The 23,828-nt window shown below is 33.9% G+C and overlaps 1 protein-coding gene across 1 annotated transcript; it reads left to right on the top strand.

Moving 5' to 3' along the window:
- The first annotated feature begins 11,482 nt into the window (after positions 1-11,482).
- LOC145111270 (uncharacterized) lies at positions 11,483-13,131 on the top strand. The gene is made up of 2 exons (XM_079047565.1): positions 11,483-12,323; positions 12,587-13,131. Exons 1-2 carry the CDS (start codon positions 11,483-11,485, stop codon positions 13,129-13,131), a joined length of 1,386 nt encoding a protein of 461 aa, XP_078903691.1.
- Positions 13,132-23,828: the final 10,697 nt, after the last annotated feature.

Raw genomic sequence — 23,828 nt, 5'->3', positions numbered from 1 at the left:
GGCCCGGTCAGGATGAAGTTGATGTGTTCAACTAAATTCTATGTCGAACGAATCAGAGATCGAGAAACAAAATGCTGGTCAATAAGTATTGTCAGCATGATATCTAGAACAGAGGATTATACGATCCCTTATCTGAAGGACAGGATTTTGATCAGAGTTGACAGAAGCGTATAAGAGCTATGATTGCCAACCGGATCCTGAAGTCGTATGTGAGATATATTTACTAGACTTATCCAAGTGGGAGACTGTTGGATTAGTGTCTAAGCCCGTAACTATATTTGGTATGTACTTGACCCGGTTGTGCATGGTCCTTTTGGGTTGCCTTCACCAAAGCAACTTGACAAGGTAATTTAAAGAAAGAGAGAGGATATTATGGTTTATTAATATATTATAAGATTAATATATTAAAGGAGAAATCATATTTATTTAATTAGTATTAGTCATAAATTAATTAGGAATTAATTTCGTGACTGAAAGAGATTAATTAAATAAAGGGGCTTAAACTGTCAACTGTGTGATAGTTGAGTTTTGGGCTGGGAAACCTAATGGACTAAGGGGGAACGAAATTATGATGAAGGATCATCATATTTTCGTCCAAGGCCCTATTCCAGAAGGTTCCTTGGGCTGCTTGGTCATTAAGATGTCCATTAGGGTTTAGACTGAAACCCTAGCAGCCTATAGTATAAATAAGACCCCTAGGCTTCAATTTTCGGCCACTTGCTTCCCAAGAGAAACCCTAGGCCGAAATTAAGCATCCTCCCTCCTCTCTCATAGTTTCCTTCTTGCTTGTGCTGTTTGTAAGCCATTAGAGGAGTTGCACTTGTGACTCTAAGCTCCAAGAAAGAAGATTCAAGCTTCCATTGAAGAGGTAAACATCTAGATCTGATGTTATATGTTAATTTCGAAATTATGCATGCTAGATTAGGGTTTGTAAGTCTTGGATTCATTACATGTACAATAGTGAAACCTAGATCCAAGCATTAGGGTTTGTATGAGCACATAGGATTGTTCTTATGTCTAAAACCCATCAATTTTAACATTCCAAAACCCATAGTGAAAATTTTCAATTTTTAAAAGAAGTGAAAGCTATTTTTTTGTAAAAGTGAAACATCATCGAAATAATCGTTTCACAATATGGAATCAAATCAGAGTATCATATCATAACATCTCTCAAAATCATAAAGACTGCAGGATAGTATGTACAGTCACGCATTCGCTTTACCCCGATCCTCAGAAGTTCCTGAAACATTTAAATCCACAATTGTAAGTCAAAGTTTAGTGAGCTCCTCAAAATACCCCACACAACAACATGGCCTTCAGCATAGGGCTAGGCCGCCTCCTGAGCCTTCAGCATTAAGCTGGATCGCTCCCTTTGGGCCTACAATTTTTACTAGACCACCCGGGGTATCTTGGCCTTCAGCACACAACTGGACCACCCTCAACCCATTCATACTATGTTGACATATAAAAAACAAGTAATAACTAAACAACCAGTCACAAGAAGTTATTAACGAATTTACATGTCTAACAGATCAATACAACATACCAACATCCTAACATACAGAGGTCTTATATTATAGTACAAAGTATAGTGAAAACCGTACAGCTCAAAACATGTGAAAGCAAGCACAACAACCACCTAAACAGGTATTCAAGATCAAACATCAGCCTACGACCTAAACCCTAAACTTTGACCTAAATTCAAACTTAGTCAAAAGTCAACTATCAAAGTCAACAATCGAGTCACCGTGCCATAGTGGCTAATAGACAAAGTACTCGTGAATCCCTTCATCACCGTGTCGTGGCCATAACCCAAAACAACTTAATGGGTTAAGCAATTAACCCTTAATTTCCAAAGCCCCAAACCTCAGATCTGGGCCTTCTAAAGGTCTAAATGGATAAAGTTTCCAACTTTATCCATTAGGACAACTCAATTAGTCAAGATCTAGAAAACTATGTCCTTAATGGATAGTCCAAGTGTATGAACACAAAACTAGGTTATGCAAGCATCATTTCTAACCACTACAATGGTCCAGAAGTCACATAATGCATCAAGAGGTTGTGGAGTTCACTCAAACTCCAAGAACATGAAGATTTGGAACCAAAGCTCATAAAGTGATATAAACTAGATCTAATAAAGTAATGGACAAAGTGGAAGCTATATACCTCCCAATAGTCTGAATTGAGATGAAGTTGGTGGATCTACACTGGAACCAAACATTCAATCAACAAGAGAGGACTCCTTTTTCCTTCAACCTTCACAAAATGAAGCACAAACACTCAATAAACACATATGGAGGCTAGGGTTTGGGAGGGAAGGTTTCTATGGAAATAGGGGCTACTAAATGAGGCAATCCTAGGAGTTAGAGCCTTTAAATATGGCTCTAATCCTGGGGTCTAGGGTTTTGAACCCCAGCCGCCACCGCGACGTGGCTAATACTTCGCCACACTAAGTTCACTTAAATAAGATGGTCCTTGAGTGATGTAGCCGCGTCGTAGTGGCCTCCACCACCACACTACGGTCAGCCAAAATTCCCAAAAAAATTAAGATTGAAAATATTGAAAATATTTAAGATTCACACTTTCATATTTGGAAAAACTCTCTAACTCCTGAAATGGATGAAGATGAATACTCTCCCAAACATATTCCATATTTTTCTCAACTATCTCCCACCTCCCGCTAGTTACAAGGACAACGAGATATTCACTAGAACTCATTTTAGTACACAAATAAAAAATGTAACATTCTTATTCTTCATACGTAATTTAATCTAGCTTTATTTTGTTTTATTTGATGCAATATGAAAATATGATAATTTATCTGAAGGCGTCCATTTATAAGGCGCGGGAAGCCCAAAAGGATTTTTAAGAAACCCTAGCCTCCTAGGGTTTGATCATTGTCAGCCTCCATCACCCTTAGATCATTTACCTACGCGCTGAAATGTTTTATTAGGGTTTTCAGACTATTTAATGGTCATTAGCCCCTAGGGTTTGATCATTCTCAACCATCATCACCCTGAGAATGATTTTTGAGAAATCCTAGCCTCCTCCCTCTTGTTGTTGATCATCTTGGCGGTTTGTGTGATAATTTCTTCATCTTTTAATGAAGCTTGAAGATCAAGAAGTTTACTTTGTGGCTTAGAAGGGGATTCCAAGTATAGATCCAGCAAAGTTAATTCATTTATGGACTTTTGTGAGTATAAAGTTCATACCTTGGCCTTTGGTTTATGAGATCTAGTTATTTATTGTGTTTGCCCCATTTTGGTTATGTCTTTTGAGTTGATAGAACTGCAACTCTTGTTGAGTACTTTTGTATGTTCTCTTGAAATTTTAGACTTGGAAAGTTAGGACCTTTTGCACTCCCATGAAGTGATATTTGAGTGATTATAAATTGAAGTCATTTATATGCTTAAAGTCTAGATCGAGGCGTTTTTGGATTTATTTTGAAACGTGCCTGACATATCCTGTAAATCGACTATTTTGTCCAGTAATGGCGTTGGGCGCCTAAGGGAGGGCGAGGGGATCCTTTTTGAACAAAAGTTGACTTTTTGACTAAGTTTAACCTTGGGTCAAACTTTAGGGTTTAGGGTCTTAGATTGATGTTTGACTTGTATTTAATGTCTAGGTGGTTCGTAAGACCGACCTTTACATTATTTGCATGCAGTTGTGATTTGTGGTTTGTCTGCGAGGTAAGTCTTCTCATTATATTATATATCACAATATGTATCCTATGTGTATAGGATGTTGTTATGCTATAATATTTTGTTAGGCAAGTAGACTAGTTTAGTCAGTTACCTGTTGATGTGGATTGTTTCTTTGTTTTTCTGTTATGTATGTTGACATATCTGTTGATGAGTTGAAGGCACTACAATTATGTGTTGTAGGCCAATGCACTCGAGACACTCCAACTTTATGTTGAAGGCCAAAGGGGCGGACCAGATTTATGCTGAAGGCCATTGTGTATATGCATTGTATATATAATGTTGTATGTGGTAGTTTGGGTAACTCAGTAAGTTTTGTGCTTATAGTTATGGATTAAATTTTAGATACTTCTAAGGATCGTAGGAAGGTAAATGCATGACTGTACACATGCATCAATAGTTTATGTTTTGGAAATTCCGCGATGTTTTTCTTTATTACTCTGATGTTAGAATTTGGCTTATGAACAATGGTTCTATTTTGATTATCACTTTATGAAAATGGATTCTATCTTGTTTTAAAAATGAAAACAAAAATGTGAAAATTGGGTAATCTAGCAACTTTTACATATTATTTATATACAATCTAATGTAATTGTACGAATTCTTAGTCCAAGATGTCAGATATCATATTCAAAAGCAACAAAATCGTAATCTAACTTACATATTTTATTGGGAACATAAATAAAAAAAATCAAGAATTTAGCAGGCAAAATCACAGGTAATATAGAGGAAATCACAACTGAATGTTTTAGCTTCCCACCTAACTCGGAAGTCCGAAAAAAAAATTCTTTTAGAGTTACTCATTTTTGTGGGGTTATGGGCCGAAAATTGGCCACTTCCGAGTCCAATAGTTGAAAGCTGAAAGAATGATTAGTTTCGGGAAAAAATGTTTTTTTTAGCTATTTTTTGAAAAGTAATATACGATTTTAGCTAAATTTATAAATTTCTTTATAAGAAGCTTCTATCTAAAAGTTGAAAGTTGAAAGTCGAAAGAATCTAGTTTTTAAAATAATCAAATACAATTCAAAAAATAAAACACAAATAAATATTATATAAAACTAGTATTTATCTTAACCATTATCTCAATAGTATTTCTTCAATGTTGTGCATAAATAAATCTCTATATAAGTTGTGATTTAATATAATTTTTTATTATTACTCTAAATAATTAATAAAACTATTCACTTTGTATTTATTTATTTTCTACCGTAATATTTTTTCAAGGTAGCACAATTTCAATTTTATGTGACTTTTAGTTACATATAACTTTTAGTTAAATGTTAGTTTTAACCATTTTCGAATTTTATTTAAGAACTATCCTTTGGATATCTCTTGGTTATCTCAAAATAGTACCTAGACATTTTTTAGTTTATTTAACATTTATATTTAATTTTATATTTAACACTAAATTAAAGTTTTAGTTATTTTAAATATAACCTTTGGTTTCGTGTCAATGTTTGCTTAATGTATGCTATTAGCGATGATCGCATATCCAATAGCTAGCATAGAGTTTATCTTGTTATATTTAAACTTGTTCAAATTGTGTTATTTCTATTTTTAATTTGTATTATAAATACTTAATAAAGTCATCTCCATAATCGTCTATGAGAGTTTGTAAAGCTTACATGCACTACTACAAAAAGGCAAATAAGACTCGTTTAATAGGACCCGGTTTCAGAAAAAACCGGGTTATATTATGCAAAAACCGCGTCTTATACACGAGAGTACCATATGACCCGGCTTGAAGCAAAAAACCGAGCTCTATAGTATACTTAAAGAACTCAGTTCCTGTTCAAACAACCGGGCCTTTTAGCTGTAGGGTTTTGTGACTCGGTTTTTAGAACACAACCAGGTTCTATCTGAATATAAAGCACGAATTAAGTAATTATCATATGACCCGTTTTTTTAAAATAACCGGGCCTTATTCTCTCTTCCCTGGAAAACGCCAAACAGGGGCAAAATGGTCAGTAAACCAAAAAAACCCCTCCAACATCTAGAAAGAAATTAAAAAGGAGCACAAATAGAACCAGATAAGATATCCTTATCACCTTGAAAATTCATACACTGTGAAAAATATAATAAATAAATAAACAGATAAGATATACATTAATCAAATACTTAACTGATCATGAATAAACGTTTAAATTTAAAGCTAAAAAGATATTGATAAAAACATGGATTGAAAGATAATTACCACATACTCCAATAATTATCACTTAATTGCTATTTTTTCTTCCATTCACGCACACAAAAAAACAGAGACCATATGAAGAAAGTATTATTTATTCGTCAATTAGCATACGCAGAAAATTAAGTGAAATTATATGTGCAGAGAATCGATAAATCTTGTATGAAGAGATGAAAATCGTATGATACAGCACACATATTCTTCTTCATTAAGTCTGAGTATGTATCTCTACTCTTATTGTAGATTTGTAGTATATGTTGTTAATTTAATCATATGTTTAATTCAAATTTTTTTGTTTTTTTAACCGCTGAGGTCTGTGTACAGCCTCAGATTTTCACATTCAAGTTGTTTAATGTTTAATTTTTTAAAACTTACATAAAAGTTGAACAGAGTGAGAAGTTGTGAATGGTATAGACCATTGCAAAGAACAAGCAAAGCTATCTATAGTGTCACTGTAGCCTTCCAAATATCCCCTGAAATTATAGATTTCATTAATTCTTTCCCTTTCATCTTTGGCACTCACAATCAACAACAAATTCAAAGGTAACTTCCAGATGAGAACATAAAATTTCTTTTTATTTCAGTAGAATTGAAAATCCAAGACAGTGTTGAGACAATGGATATCACATGAATATTTGAAACTTATTGAATCATAATATTTTTTATGTAATTACAGATGGATCTTAATAACTCGATGCATCGAACTAAACGTTCAGACGATGAATACTTGCAGGCTCACCGTTGTCTTGATGTTATGCATATTGAAAAAAATGTTTGTGGAAGCTTGATAGCCTTAATGTTGAACACCAAGGGAAAGTCAAAAGACGGGGTTAGTGTTCAAGAAGATGATGTTGATGACACAACTTACGTACGGTCAGATCACGATGACAGATTATGAATATTATAACCCAATGATAAGCTTGGACAATTTGGCCAGGTCTATCAAATGTGGAGGCAGGGTAGCTTCAATGCTTAACAATAAAATAGGAAATTTTTTTGAATCTTTTATTTGCATACCTATTTAGAATACGAATCATAGTAAAATAATTAGCTTCCATTCCGTAATGATTGTCTTTGTTCTGATGTTAAAGGGCCACAAATTCTCGACAGCCAAGGTGTATTTGTTATTCTTCCCATTAATGGTGCCTAGTCAACAATCTAACAACTAAATTAAGGGAATTGCAAAGAATAACGACATAATTTACTTTGAGTTTTTATTACCATTACAATTTTATCGACAATATGATTGTACTTTCAAAGTACAATCATTTAATAAGAACAAAAACTAAGAATAAGAAACGAAAGATTGAAAGTACGATGCTATATTAGACAACATAATGAAAGAATATTGTTATTTCTTGCAATTGGCCCCTATTGCGCTAAATGCAAGAAAAGCAATTTACTTTCATTTTGTTGTAGAGCATCTTACATTCATTTTGTAAAATTAAACTTGACAAATAATTGAAATAAATGAAAGTACATTGTTATTATAACATGTTTCTATGCTTTTTTCTATATTAATCCATGGTACTTTTGATTGGTTTTAGGAAAAACATCCATGAGGTTCGTCAAAATTGAAATTTGACCCATTACTACAAAAGAAAAAGGAAAGAAATATGCATTAACAAAACCATTTAAAAAAATGGAAAAAAGGGGTACAAAAATGAAAGAAAAACAAACATAAAAAAAAGTTATACAAAACTGAAGATGTGGAAACAAATTGCAAAAAACAGCTTCAATTTGAACAATGACAGGAAAATAACTTACTGAGCCAGAAAATGAAGTAAGAGAGTGAGACATGGGCCTAATTGAATAACCAGGCTTTATATTTTGATCCAATTAACGAAGTTATGCCAATTCAAGAATAATCAAACAAACAAAAGCAAAACATACAGAGAACTAAAAACAATAAGAAAAACACCCCACAAGGATAAAAAGGTCCAAATTGCAAAGATCTATCCCACCATACACTATTCGTAAAGAGATCAACAATCTGGTCTCTTGCATTTATCTCCATACACTATTCTACAAAACCCGTTATAGATAGCATAATTTAATTATCTATACAAAATCAAGCAATCTACATGTCATCACTCTAATCATCCTGCACAATTGACATTACAGGAATACCCTTGTTGTTAAAGCTTGTACATTGTACTTGTACCTCACAGCCTACTTCAAAATCCTGGTTCCCACCACCCTGTAACATCAACCATCAAGGTTAAAACCATAATTACACACTCTCCACAAACATGTATACTTTTATCCAATCTGATAAACAATGGGACATTTCACAATTGCATAGTCAAATTAAAGGGGAAACTGAAAGCCTCTATGTGTAAAAATAAAATTAAAAAAAATAAACTACCTATTTATAGATTTTTTAAAGCAAAAACTATGGGTCCTACCACATCACTTAAAAGAGAATGATGAAGCTTTGAACAGCTCCAGGTCAAGTGTAAAAGAGAACCAACAAGTTTATTGATACAAAGAAGAGCAAAGCACCAGTTCAAGTACTTCAAGTCTGTAGTCACGTGTGTAGCCCAGACCTGGGAAAGTAGCCTTTCTTCTCCAATCTCTTTTATCAGCTCTAGCCTTAATTTATTTCCTAAATGCAAAAAACGAACATTATTATTTTCTACAAATATATATGGCTTTCAACAATTTAAAGAATTCACATTACTATGAAATTTTATTTTGATCAAAAAACTGTTTTATAATCTTACAATTATATGACCCGTTTTTTAAAATTAGAACCGAGCCTTATTCTCTCTGCCCTGAAAAATGCCAAGCAGGGGCAAAATGGTCAGTAAACCAAAAAAACCCCACCAACATCTAGAAAGAAATTAAAAAGGAGCACAAATAGAACCAGGGAAGATCAAGAAATTATGCCAGCAGCTCCAAAGAACACCGGAGATGATGATGCCTGCGTATTTCACTATTTAATATCCTTATCACGTTGAAATTCATGCACTGTGAAAAAAATAATAAATAAATAAACAGATAAGATATACATTACTCAAATACTTAACTAATCATGAATAAAAGTTTAAATTTAAAGCTAAAAAGATATTGATAAAACATGGATTGAAAGATAATTACCACTGATTCCAATGATTATCTACTTAGTTGCTATTTATTCTTCCATTTACACACACGTAAAAAGCACAGACGCCACATGAACAGAGTTGTATTTGTTCATCAATTAGCATACACAGAAAATCAAGTGAAAAAAAGATAGAAGCTGATTTGTAAGTATCTCTAGTCCTAGTTAAGTGCATACTTCTAATTGATTCCACTTCTTTGCAACTCCATTCAATATTATGATAACATAAGTTTACTATTTACTTATATGTGCAGAAAATAGATAAATCTTGTATGAAGTAGAAGAAAACCGTAGGCTAAAGCACACATACTCTTCTTCAATAAGTCTTAAGTATGTATTTCTAACCCTATTATACTCAAATTTTCACATCTGAGTCGGTTAATGTTTTAAATTTGAAAACTTACATAAAAATTTTAACAGAGTCTGAAGTTGTTAAGGGCATATAAGATTGCAAAGATTCGGTTTCCTCAACAATCGAAGTTATCTCTAGTCTCGTTGTAGCCTTCGCAATATCCCTTGGAATTGAACATATCATCGACACAATCCCTTTCATCTCTGGCACAAACAATCAACAACACATTCAAAGGTAACTCTCAAATCATAAAATAAAATTTCTTTACATGTAAGTACAATTGAAAATCCAAAAAGTATTAAAGAATGAAAATCTCAAAAAAATACCATAAAACCTAAATCTGGTTTCAATAAACTTGATTTTAGTTGAATACGACATACACCGAAGAATTATTACCCAAATCAATGTAAGATTCAAGATCCTTCTGCATTCCTAATATTCACACTTAGGACAGAGTTTATAAGACAAGACGAGTACTAGGAGAGTAGATGAACAGAGGCGATGAATCTTTCTTCCGTTATCGGTCTTTCGTCTCGTTCTCTCCCCTTTTTTTCATTATCATGTATAGAATGGGTCTTTATAAAGGATTAAAGATAGATGAAATATTTGGCGGAAAAAGTCCCGCTTCCTGTAAAAGTCCCGCCATGGGTTTTTAAGAGATTTGTGCAAAAGCCTCTTAGTTAGTCAACCCCTATGAAACCCCTAAAATATTGACACATTACGTATAATTAATTTGTAAATTTTTATAGTTTTTCTCTTTTTTTATTAAATATTAATTAATTGTTTATAATTTCATAATATTTATTAGGCTTAGATTATCCCATATATCTCTTAATATATATAATAAACAACGCTAAAGTTAATATTTATATTGACTTATATAATGTTTTATGACTTCTTTCTTAATTAACGTCTTATTTTTAATTGTTATTTAATATATCATAATTACAATGATAATATTAATTATGTTAAAATATTATATTATTTTATCAAGTTGTTTTAAAATATTTAAATTTTTTTATTTGTTTGAAATTAAAAAAATAATAATAACAAAACATCAAACGTTAAGCACGTTTATAAATATATAAAAACAATTATATTACAAAATATCATCAATAATGATTATTAGTTTATTTGTTTAATTCTAGAAAACTTTATATTCTTATGCATGGAAAATGGTATATTTTTATGTGTACAATGTGGTATATTTTTAATTGATGTCAACGTTAAAAATTTATGACAAAATGTTTTAAAATTTTATAAAGATATAGAAAAATATATTGGTTTACATAATAACTCCTTATACTTTATAATTAAGTATGTTGTTTTTTTAAATCTACATCATTACATTTGAATCATAGGAATACTTATTGAATCGTAATAAATATATTCTTCATCTTATATAACGAAGAAAAACAAGGTATTTTTATTACTTTCAAGCACTTGATTATAATTTTGTATGATTAACCTTGTATTATGTACATTACATATGCCTTTAAATGCTTATGGTATCCTACATGCACGTTATTCATATATCTTTTATGTAATAACAGATGGATCGTAGTTACTAGATGTATAGAATTAAACGTTCATGCGATGAATATTTGGCATGTTTGGATGGGTTTCTTAAAGCCGCAGAGGAAAATCGGGTGAATAAAGGAGAAAGCTACATATGGTGTCCTTGTGTAGATTGTCAAAACTGTCGTATGTACACTAATTCTGCCAAAGTACAAGAACATTTAATAATTCGTGGGTTTATGAGAGATTATATATGTTGGTCACGACATGGGGAGACATTGGTTAATCGTAATGAGGTTGTTTCAGAGTTTAATGATGATAACAATGATTCAAACAATGACAAGTACGATGACTTATCTCGAATGTTACATGATTGGGAGGACAATGTCGCTGAAAAGGATTACGAAAATTTTCAACAATTATTTGACGACTCAGAAAAACTGTTGTATACCGGGTGTATGAAGTATACCAAACTATCTGCTGTTTTGAAACTATTTAACCTAAAAGCAAACAATGGTTGGAGTGATATAAGTTTCACAAATCTTCTAAAGCTTTTGAATGATATGCTTCCTGAAGATAACTAGTTACCTATTTCAACATATCAAGCGAAAAAACTAATGTGTCCAATGGGAATGGAAATCGAAAGAATACATGCATGTCCAAAAGACTGTATGTTATATAGAAACCAGTATGCAGATCTAGATAAGTGTATCACATGCGGTACATCACGGTATAAGCAGAATAATCATAAAGAAGAAACCATTGATGTGAAAAAGAAAGGTCCACCTGCTAAAGTATTGTGGTATTTGCCTATTGTGCCTAGATTAAAGCGGTTATTTGCAAGCGCCAAAGATGCAAAATTAATACGATGGCATGCCGATCGTAAAATAGATGAAAAAATAAGACATGTGGCTGATTCCCCTCAATGGAGAAATATTAATTCCAGTTTTAAAGAATTTGGTCGAGAGATTAGAAATATTCGGTTCGGACTTAGTTCTGATGGAATTAATCCATTTGGAAGCCTAAGCAGTCATCCTAGTACATGGCCGGTTCTTCTTTGTATCTACAATCTCCCACCTTGGTTATGTATGAAAAGAAGATACATCATGATGCCATTACTAATTCAAGGTCCAAAACAGCCAGGAAATGATATCGATGTTTATTTAGCTCCATTAATTGAGGACATGAAAAAATTGTGGAGTCCGGGTGTCGAAGTGTATGATGCATATAGTGGGAAAAATTTCCAACTTCGGGCCATGATTTATTGCACCATAAATGATTTTCCAGCATATGGGAATTTGTCTGGATACAGTACAAAAGGAGCAAATGCATGTCCAATTTGTGAAGATGACATACAGTCGTTATGGTTGTCAAATTGCAAGAAAAATGTATATATGGATCATCGAAGATATCTTCCAAAAAATCACCCATATCGCAAGAAAAAAAAAGTGTTCAATGGTAAAACTGAGGAGAGGACAGCAAGGAAACCATTATGAGGAGAGACTGTATTTTCTCGTGTTGAAAATCTAAACGTTACATTAGGAAAATTCAAAGGTAATGGTAAAGGAAAATGTAAACGTAAACGTACAGGTACAACTCCTCCCAAAATTATTTGGAAGAAAAGATCTATATTTTGGGAGTTACCATATTGGAAGCACTTGCAAGTTCGCCATTGTCTTGATGTTATGCATATTGAAAAAAAGTTTGTGAAAGCTTGATAGCCTTATTGTTGAACATCAAGGGAAAGTCAAAAGACGGGATTAATGTTCGAGAAGACATGGTTGAAATGGGAATTCGCCACGAGCTTGCTCCTATTAGGAATCCTGGAAAGCGTACGTATCTTCCAGTTGCTTGTTATATCATGTCAAAGGATGAGAAAACAAAATTTTGTAAGTGCTTACATGGTGTAAAGGTTCCATCAGACTATTCTGCTAACATTAAGAAGTTAGTGTCAATGAAAGAACTAAAACTATTTGGTATGAAGTCCCATGATTGTCATGTTTTAATGACACATATGATTCCCATTGCAATTCGTGGAATACTACCAGACAGCATTCGACACACAATCACAAAGCTATGCTTGTTTTTCAACATGATTCATTCGAAAGTTATTGATCCCGAGGTATTAGATTCATGGGAAAGTGATATTATCTTGACGTTATGCCAGCTTGAGATGTATTTCCCACCTTCGTTTTTTGATGTCATGGTTCATCTGACATCTCATATTGTTAGAGAGATAAAGTATTGTGGGCTAGTATTCTTATGATACATGTATCCATTTGAGAGATATATGGGCGTCTTAAAAGGGTATGTAAGGAATAGGCATCGACCAGAGGGTAGTATTGTTGAGGGATACGCAACAGAGGAGGTAATTGAATATTGTACTGACTATCTACAAGGTGTTGATAGTATTGGCGTTCCAAAATCTCGACACGAGGGTAGACTTGTAGGGAGTGGGACAATTGGATTGAAAAAGATCATTGCAAATCGAGAAGATTTACAACTTGCACATTTTACAGTCCTACAACATATGACAATCATTGCTCCATATATAAATGAGCACAAAAGAACACTAGAGATGTCAAATCATGGTAGGAGCAATAGATGGTTGGTTAAGGAGCATAACAAAACGTTCTCACAATGGTTAAAAGACAAAGTGAGAGCAAGTTATGGCATCGATAGTGTGGATCAAGCTGTAGTACATCTGGGGAATGGTCCTGAAGATCTTGTGGCAACGTACCAAGGATATGACATTAATGGTTATACATTTTACACTAATCAACAAGATAGAAAAAGTACACTCCAAAATAGTGGTGTAACAGTAATAGCCTCGACTGAAGTATATGGAGATAGTCATGATACAAGGGTGAGGATCGCCAAAGAATCATATTATGGTGTCATTCAAGAAAAATGGGAATTGAAATATGATTCCATCATTATACCTATGTTAAAATGCAAATGGGTTGACAACCAACGAGGTGTTAAAGTTGACAATGATGGTTTTACAATTGTTGACCTTTCCACAAACGGTTATGTATCAGAATCATTCATTCTAGCTAAACAAGCTACCCATGTATTCTATGTTGAGGACCCAAAGGAACCGGGAAAGCACATCGTCATGCATAGCAAACGACATATACTTGGTGTTGATGATGTTGTGGACGAGGAAGAGTACAATCAATTTGATGAACTACCCCCATTTTCTATCGGCATTCCATCTTCAAATGATGATGTTGATGACACCACTTACTTACGGTCAAATCACAATGAAGGAATATGGGTATCATAACCCATATCTGGGGCAAAATGAAGAGGTTTTGGGTGAGGTCTCAGACATAGATAAGACAAAGATATGATTGACGATGAGACGTGACATTATTTAATATGTTTTAGTATCGTTTGAATTTTAATTATTTTTGTTTGTATTAATGTTTTAGTTTGAACATGTTTCCATGGATGTTTTTAATTTTCATTTGGATGCTGAAGAAAGAAATGGAAGAGTTTGATCCTAGCAAGTCTTCTTGGGTGGATTTCGAACTTAGAGTTTTCTAGGACTATGATCATGATTTTGTGTGAGTTTAGAAGAGATTCTTGATGAAATAAAGAGACTAGATTATGGATCCAAGCATCAACTTACCTAGGATGATGATTCTTGTGGAAGAACCTCCTTGAAATGTTCCAAGATCTCGAAAATTTATGGAGAAGATGAAGCTTTTATAGAGAGAGTGTGTTTGAAAGAAGTTGATGAAATGTGTGTGTGTGTGTTGTGATCTTCGGCCATGAGTAATAAGAAGAAAGAGAAGAGAGAGATGAGTGTATGGGAACATGAGACCTGTCTAGTTGTTTGTTGGGTAATCCCATAATTAACCCCTAAACAACAATGAGGTGTCATGGCCATTTATTCATTTCTTTTCCTTTTTTTTACTTGGGCCGAGAATGGCCAAATGAGGTGAAGGAAAAATGATTTTTGGGCTCAATCTTGGCTTTGATCGAAAATAAGAGGTCTATGAGAAAGCTTTCAGCCCATTGGGCCCTTAGGGTAGCTCACGGCCCAATTTTGTACAAAAGAATTGATTTATGGCCCATTAGGGCTAACTAGGTTTGTTATGGCCCAATAAGGTCCAATAGAGGTAAACCATTTCATTTTAGGCCCATGATGGCCCAAAAGGTTAAGTCTCATGAGAGTGGGTCCAATTAGAGCCCATTTAAGAGTTCTAAGCCCAAAATAGTCAAATTGGAAGCTTATTGGCCCCTTAGGCCCAATAAGGAAATCCTAGTCCATATTGGACTTAAACCCGGATTTATAGGGTTTCCAACCTTTTGTTGACTATTTGAGTGTTTGTATAGAGTGTTTGATGAAATTTTGTTGTCATTGAATAAGCATCATACATGCTTTCAAGTTTTAGTTACAATGTTATCCTTGTTTACAAAGCATTAGAATTTCTAGTTGTGACATGTCAAAACCACCAAGTCAGACCAACCAAAACAAAAACAACCGGAGATCGATAAGTGCATGTGTCAAAACTGCCAAGTCAGACCAACCAAAACAAAAACAATCGGAGACCGATAAGTGCATGTGTCAAAACCACCAAGTCAGACCAACCAAAACAAAAGCAAACGGAGACCGATAAGCAGCCAACACTTATTAAGGGAACCAGGGGCAAAAATGTCAAGAGCCCAAATAATCAAATATATATATATATATATATATATATATATATATATATATATATATATATATATATATATATATATATATATATATATATATATATATATATATATATATATATTAGCAACTTTAAACTAGATATTCAAAAAAAGGCCATGAATAAATATATAGCATGTGATTTCTAATACATTTATAAAGACATAAATACAAGGCATGCAATAATTTTAAATTATAAAAATGTGGTAAACAAAGTACTTCGGTGAATTATTCAAAAACCTAGCTCACTATTACAGGAATTAATTAACAGCCACCTTCTTTTTTATTTTATTCTATTATCTATTTAATACTAATTTAATAATTTACCACCAACTATATTTCGCTTATATCGTAACATATATACGAGGAATCATAGTTTATAAATATAAATTCAAAGATTTCTATATACTTTACTGTTTAGAATATTAATCTTATTATTCTAATTAACGTGGGCAATATGGTAAGTGAATGAATCACTTAAGATATAAAGGACAAGCTTTTTTTTAAGGTAATGAAATTATACATCGTACAAAAAGAAATCAGCCATTTACTTTTTAGATTTGGCCTGACATAAATTTTGGTAAAGCTTTTAGATATCCCGCCATGGAAATTGCATAAGCCGCCACAAATTTTGGGTAAAATCAAAACCCCAAACACGTTTTCACTCCCGTTATTCTCACCGCAGCAACCAACCGGCGATTTGACTAGCTACCACACCGTTTCATCAGGTAATGCCTTAACAAACGATTCCTCCTCATCGTCCTGACTACAATTCCGGTGCCTAAAATCCTTATCTTTTCCTCGATTTTCCCTGTCCCCTACCTCATATCAGGAGGTCGCCAAATCATTGCTAGGGCAGCATTACTCGTATAACGGCTCTACATCTCTATTGGTCCTCTTTTTGCCACTGCTAAACATCTTCTACTCTTGCAATTTGTAAGATTTACATGTTGATACTTGATTTCTGAAAATTTTACTACAGAGGTTTACTTGATGTTTTGTAAATTCATGGATCTATATATGCATGAATCATGTACTGATGTTGATTTAAACGAGAATATCTGAGAACAGAACATGAAACTCAAAACAGGAAACCTGAAGGTTTTTTTTAGAAATTTGTGGATGTATGTATGTATATATTCATGAAAACACTTCAGTTAGTTGCTATTATTTGCTGATTTTTGACAGTTTTGCAAAATAATAACAATGATGGGATCTAAGATGTTTCATTTTTTTAAACTCAAAACCATTCCTCATCATCATAAGTATATAGGCCTTTTGTATCAATCAAACCACCAAGTAAGCATTGTGATATCATGTTGAATTGTTTTTGTAATCTGTTCAGGTAGGTGGTTGAGCCATTTGCAAATCATCTACAATAAAGATGATGAATGATCAACCACAACAACAACTGATACCACAACCACAACCACAACCACAACCACAACCGAGGAAAAAAAGAACAGCCACAGGTCTAATGGATATAACAGAGCCACAAGAAGTTGAATTTAACAGTCTTGGTCAGCATTGTGGCCATAAGCAAAATAAGTTCGCCAATGACTGCGGGGTTGTTACGAGAAAGTTAATTTCTATCGAGTATCCGACTTGGAAGAAAGTGCCAGCAAATGAAAAGGAGAACTTATGTTTGACCATCAAGGTTTGTTATCTAATATACATTACATGTGCTTTCATTTGATTAATATATGTTACTAATAGTTATTTAAAAAAAACAAAAATAGAAACGTTGGAATATCCATGATGAAAAACGTAGAGCATATGTGCTTATGACTTGCAACCACAAGTGGAGATCATACAAGAAGAGGCTTAAAAAGAATTTCTTGACCAATGAGAGAAACCCACTTGAAACCTACTCATATCTGGAGAAGACTGCATTGCAAAAATTTAAGGAAAGGATATCATCAAAGGAATTCCAGGTTTGTAGGATATAATGTCTCTTGATAATATTAATCATTATGTTGCAGTTTCATAATTGTGGTTGTTGATTTCATTGGCAGGATATAAGTGAGAAAGCAAAGATGAGTTCAATGTGTAATACAAATCCAGCCTGAGTAGGCCCACATGGTTATCGGGGCAACAAACCTAAGTGGGAACAAGAGAAGGCATCGGGTGAGCTGCCGCCACAGTTGTATGAGATAAAAAGCGAGCGTTCATTAGATTATGTGTTGGGGAGAAGATCTAAAAATGAGTCAGGGTCAAAAATAATACCACCTAACATGGAACCCATAGTAAAAAAGCTTGTAAGTTTGTTCTTAATTTTGTTTTTTAAATTTTATTAATCTTTTTTGTCTAAGTAAATGTATTGACTATTATGTTGTTTGCATTAATAGATAGATGTCCAAAAAGAAATATCCAATGGTGATTTGTTGCCGGGTCCCGGAGAGGATTTGTTGACTATGGCTATAGGGCCGGAGCACCCTGGTCGCACTAGGGCGGTGGGGCATGATATCGGCTTAAGAAAGGGGATGCAAGGAATTGAAAAAAAAAGGAAAGTCGTGGACAAAGAAGTTGTTAGTAAGATGCAGGTCCAGTTAGACGAAGCTGTGACCCAATTGGCAGAGTTAAGAACATTGTTTGCAATGCAAGGGTCTAGGAACCAAGTCCCGAATAATGTGTGCTTCGGTGTTCAAAACAATAGTTCTGGCTCGACGTCGACATCTGATGCTTTAGATACGATAAAGGTAATTCTTTATTATAGCATCAACCTTTAACAACTAATAAAATCCACAACTCAATGAGTCAGTTTATTTATTTTTATCACTAATTCTAGTTGATTACATTTATTATAATTATGTGGTACAAGTTGGGAAAAGAGTAATAAAATTCACTTGTTTATTGTTTCGGGCAAAACAAAGTATGTAAATAGATACATAATTGAGTAAGAGTTGATGACTAATCATAGTCTTCTATAATGTTCAACTGTTTCAAAAAAGCTACAAATATTCCCCTGTATGTGTTATGTATCTGCTGTACAGAGCAAACAATAAAACTAGATAAATAGAACTTGTGTAAAAATTACAGAATGGTCCTTATGTTACAGCAATTACAGAAATGGTCCCTGTAAGTTTTTTCTACAGAAATGGTCCCTGTAAGTTTTTTTTACAGAAATGATCCCTGTAAGAAACAATTACAAATCCCTGAATTTACAAAAGAAGGCACTATGTAGAAAAAATTTAAAAAAAAGGTACCTCTAATGTATAAAAATGCAGAATTTAGCATATTTTTTTGTTTTAATGTGTTAGGTTTATGTTTTTAGAATTTCTTGATATCATATGACTTTGAACTTTGCTGTCAAATTATGTTTTACATCGAATTTTCTAACATATTGACACATGAAATACACTACATGCTATATGATTGCAAACTATTACTTATTGTGATTTGGTGTTATCTTATGGTGATATGAACCAAAAGTGTATAGAAATACAGAACTGGTCACTATGTTATACAAATGTACAATAATGGTCCATGTGTGATAGAAAATATATTAAAATAGTTCCAAACTTTTGTATTTAGCATATTTTTATGTTTTAATGTGCTAGGTTTATGTTTTTTGAATTTCTTGATATCATTTTACTCAGAACTTTGCTGTCAAATTATGTATTATATCAAATTTTCTAACATGCTGACACATGAAATACACTACATGTTATATGATTGCAGACTATTACTCATTGTGATTTGGTGTTACCTTATGGTGATATGAACCAAAAATGTGCCAGAGGGATGGTCTTTCCTTATAATGATGGGTTAATTCACTCACTTCCTCTACGCGAAAATCACTTGAAGGTTATGATAGACAACATTGATGAAAGATATAAAGGTGTTCCTGTTCCTGTGATGACAAATGAAGTTGGTATCCTAGAAGATGCAGTTGGCACTGTAATTCAATGGCCGCGGATCGCAGTTGTTCTTAGTAAGGTACATCTTCATTATCCTTTAATTTATGATCTACCATATATACATTTTGTGAAAATGAGAGAATTCCCTATATGCTCCTATTAAACATCAAAATATTACATTTAGATCGACAAATAAAATATTTTGATGTTTAAGAATGGCATATACGACGTTCTCGCTAATTAAAATGAGTTATTAATAGGAACAACAAAGCAAGGCGCCATCACAACAACAAATTCATACCACAAGTGCGTGACCATCAACCACAAAGGCTGTTATGGAAAAAAAACATGCCTAACCAAAAGATCAACAAACCAAGGCCCATAGAATCACTTCATGACCTTTTGAAGACCAACCTAGTGGTTCATGTAGTAGCCGATGCTGGACATCTCGAAGCTGGGGCGTTTGATTTTTCAGTTACATACGAAGAATATTATCGTTTGTTGAAAAAACAAACAACTGATTTGTCCATCATAACAACTTGGCAGATGTAAGTGCATTCAAATTTTACTATTACTTTTTTTTTCCATGATATTTTCTTTTGAGGATGCTTATAAGATATTACTTGATTGTAATTTTTTTGTAATATTGTTTGTAGCCTTCTACACTTAATGCTTCGGAAACGTATGGGAAAATGTGCTTTCCTAAACCCATATAAGATTCTTGGGAAAGCATGTCAGGAAACTCCGATTGATGTCGTCAATTATCTCGTTGATGCGATGCAACTTCATCATGGAAAATCGTTTCTTATCGCACCATACCTGCAAAAGTATCATAAGTTGCTATCTATATTAATAGTTATTTATTTTTTTTTTGTTTTTTTTTTATACTAAAATTTCAAACCATTACTAGTACGCATTGGGTCCTCTTGGTGATTTGCCCTTCAAATCATATTGTATACATTTTGGATTCTCTAATGAAGCCTATGAAAAATCTTGTTGACAACTACCATCTGCTCAAACATATGGAAAAGTAAGAAATTTCTTAATGACATAAAAATAACATTCTTTCTATAAGTTTGAATACAACTCTGCTGCTTGTTTATTTTTAGGGCTTTTGAGAGGTATGAAAAGAACACATCAATTCCAATTGTATGGAAGCTCACTGAGGTAATTTATGTTATTACTTATCCACTAGTTAGATGTAGTTTCGTTTGTGATTTATGTTTACCTTCTATTTTAATTTTAGTGCAACCAAGTCGGTGTATTGGAGCGTGAGCTGAGTGGGCATTATATAATGAATTGGATCTTTAATTTTGTGTTGAACAGACAACATGGATTTCCGAGTAGATTAAGTACTTCTTAAAAAATCTCTTCTTCTAAAGCAAGAAACAAATTTTTTCATTATTTAGTAGTTTTAATTTTATTTTCATATAGTTTGGTACCCTTTGGAATGACAAAACTGCATTTGAGGAAAAGGCGTTGGTTACAACTGTTGCTACATGGGCCAGAGAATTTCTGAAAAATTTTATGAATGATGTTGTCTAAAAGTGCATATAAGGTTAGTTGTTAATCTTTATAACATCCTACTTTTAGTTTAATGATTGTTTGCTAAAGTCAACTCTTTTATAATGCTAGACAAAAAACTAATTATTTGTTGTGTTTTGTTTTTTAGTGAGGATGAAGGATAGCTGTTGTGTTTTGTTTTTAAGTGAGGTTGAAGGATAGCTGCAACACTTGAATATTGGACAATACCTCTCCATGGGAAAACAATTTCTTTTTTGAATTTATTTATGTAAGTTTTATGTAGTATGAAATGACCAAATCAAAGAGTTTTTAGCAGCACTTAAGCATGTTTTTGTTGATGACTAAAATGATTGGTTACTTAGCATGTTTATATTAATATAATTTGTTCATCAATGAACAATTTTTGTTTTGTTTTGAATGTGTGCTTTGGATGCAAGTATCAGTTTGTGCTTTTTATCATTTGTTTTCATTATATTATGGTTATTTGAATAAAGTTGTCACCAATTTATTTTTTATAACCATGCTTTTTGGTACCGTCATTATAGTTTTGCAAGGCTAAAAAAGAGCCGGTTATTTGAATGGAACTGGTCTATATTTAATCCTTATATGACCCAGTTTTGGAATTGGAACCGGGCACTTTTTGACATATACGACCCGGTTTTGTATGGTTGAACCGTGTCCTAATCTTCATATATGATCAAACATTAGCCGTTATATTCCTCTTATATGTCCCGGTTTTATGAATAACCGGGTTCTTTTGTGTCAGATAGGAGCCGGTTTTAAAACCGGGTTCTATTTCTTTTTTCACATAGGTCTCGCTGGCTTTAGGACCCGGTTCAAAACCGGGTCTTTTAATTGATTTAACCGGGTCTTATAACCTTTTTTGTAGTAGTGATGGTATCCGTTTAAATTGATTCAACCAAAACCCTTCCATCGCCTCCCCTTTTCTGTTGGTGATTTTAGTGTCACCATGTCATTTTAATTAACTGGAATTGACATGTGAGCTAAGGGGCTTCATAATTTGTACGCTAATATATGTACGTGATTGTGCGGAGTGCACGCATGTATAAGATCGAATTAGAAGCCGGTTTGACGACTAGTCGGGGGTCCGGGGGGTTTCCAAAGGGGCATCGCCTTTTTGGCGGGGTTTAGGGGCAGCGCCCCTAGCGGGGTCCAAGGGGCAGAGCCCCTGGCTGGGGCAGCGCCCCAAACCTCACCGAATTTTACATATGGGAACATAGTGTAAAATTCAATTTCTTGAGGGTGATTATGGTAAAACTAACGAAACTCGTTAGTTTTGGTAACCCTAATCCGGATTATCTTGACTTGCTTCCAAAGCAACTAATTACAGCCCAACCCTAATGAAACTCTAATCTCGTTTAATATATAAATGGTTCTTACTCTTCAGAAGAAGGTTACAAATTTTAGCTCTCGTTTTCATCAAACTCTCACAGAATGTCTCTAGCAAATTGGCTTACGATTTCTGTGCCTAGAATCGTAAGTGTCCACTTGGATTATCATAGGTTGAATTTCTTGCAACCAATGTATAGGGTAGAAATATCAGTTCAGAAAGTGTTCTCACCATCCAAGTTGGTATCCAGATCTCCACTACAAACCCTAATTTATCTTACACTTTCTCCTCTGCTTCTTCAACGGCTGCTAACGATAAAGATTCTTCATTCCTCTCCCTCCAAACGTTACTTCATGTCCTCAGCATAAAATTATCCTCTTCTAATTACCTACTTTGGAAGAATCAGATCCTTCCGCTTCTGTCGTTCCAAAAGTTATTTGGTCACATTAACAGGACCATTCAAGCGTCTCCACGCACACTCGCTTCCACTAGCGATCCTCCTCCTGCACCGAATCCAAACCCTAAGTTTGCCAAATGGAAAGAAAATGATTACAAAATCCTTCTTATATTGCAATCCTCTCTTACCGAGGAAGCCATGGTTGAGGTTCTCGGTCTCCAAATAGCTCATGATGTTTGGACTTCTCTTGAACGTGCATACAGTCATGATTCTTTCGAACGTATGCACACCTTGCGGGAGTCCTTGCGCTAATTGCAGAAAGGTACCTCCACTATAGCCGAATATGGTAGAAAATTTATAAATATTTGTGATCAATTATCTACAATTAGCTATCCTGTTGATGACTATGATAAAAGTCATTGAATTTTATGTGGGCTTGGAAACTCTTTCGAACATTTTTCCATCTCACAACGGGATGTAAAACCTCATTCATCCTTCTATGATTTGCTTTCACAAGCCAAAGGACATGAATTCTTTATGAAGTCTGTGACTCCTTCTCCACCACCGCAAGCTACCTTTTTGCCTACTCAAAATCGTGGTGGATACTCAAATGGACGAGGACGCCGTGGGGGATCTAATGGTGGCTTGACTCCTCGCGGTGGCTCTAATGGTGGTCGAGGTCGAGGTCAGCGATCTACTCATTGCCAACTTTGCCGAAAAAACGGGCATTATGCAAACAGTAAACGGATCTCCTGACCTTTGCTACTCGATCATCCTCTGCTGATGCAAATTTAGCATCCGCTTTTCATGGCTCTTATATTGACACCTCTCTTGACTGGTATGTTGATTCGGAAGCCACAACTAACATGACGTCATCCCCATCTAATGTCCATTGTGCCAAGTCCTGTAACGGGCCAGATTATGTCGGTTTTGGTAATGGTAATTCTCTTCCTATCACTCACATTCGTCATTCAAATCATCAAAATAATATTCCCATATTAGATGTCCTTGTAGTTCCACATCTTACCAAAAAATTGATTACCATTAGTACACTTACAAATGATTTTTTCGGTTGACATCTTTTTTTCAAATTCCGTCTTTTTACTTCAGAATCGTCTCACCA

Source organism: Lactuca virosa, chromosome 5 (assembly GCF_052849685.1).
Source record: "Lactuca virosa cultivar CGN04683 chromosome 5, Lactuca_virosa_CGN04683_v6, whole genome shotgun sequence".
NCBI lineage: Eukaryota > Viridiplantae > Streptophyta > Magnoliopsida > Asterales > Asteraceae > Lactuca > Lactuca virosa.
Note: the sequence above shows the minus strand (reverse complement) of the source record. Positions and strands in the feature narration are given on the sequence as shown.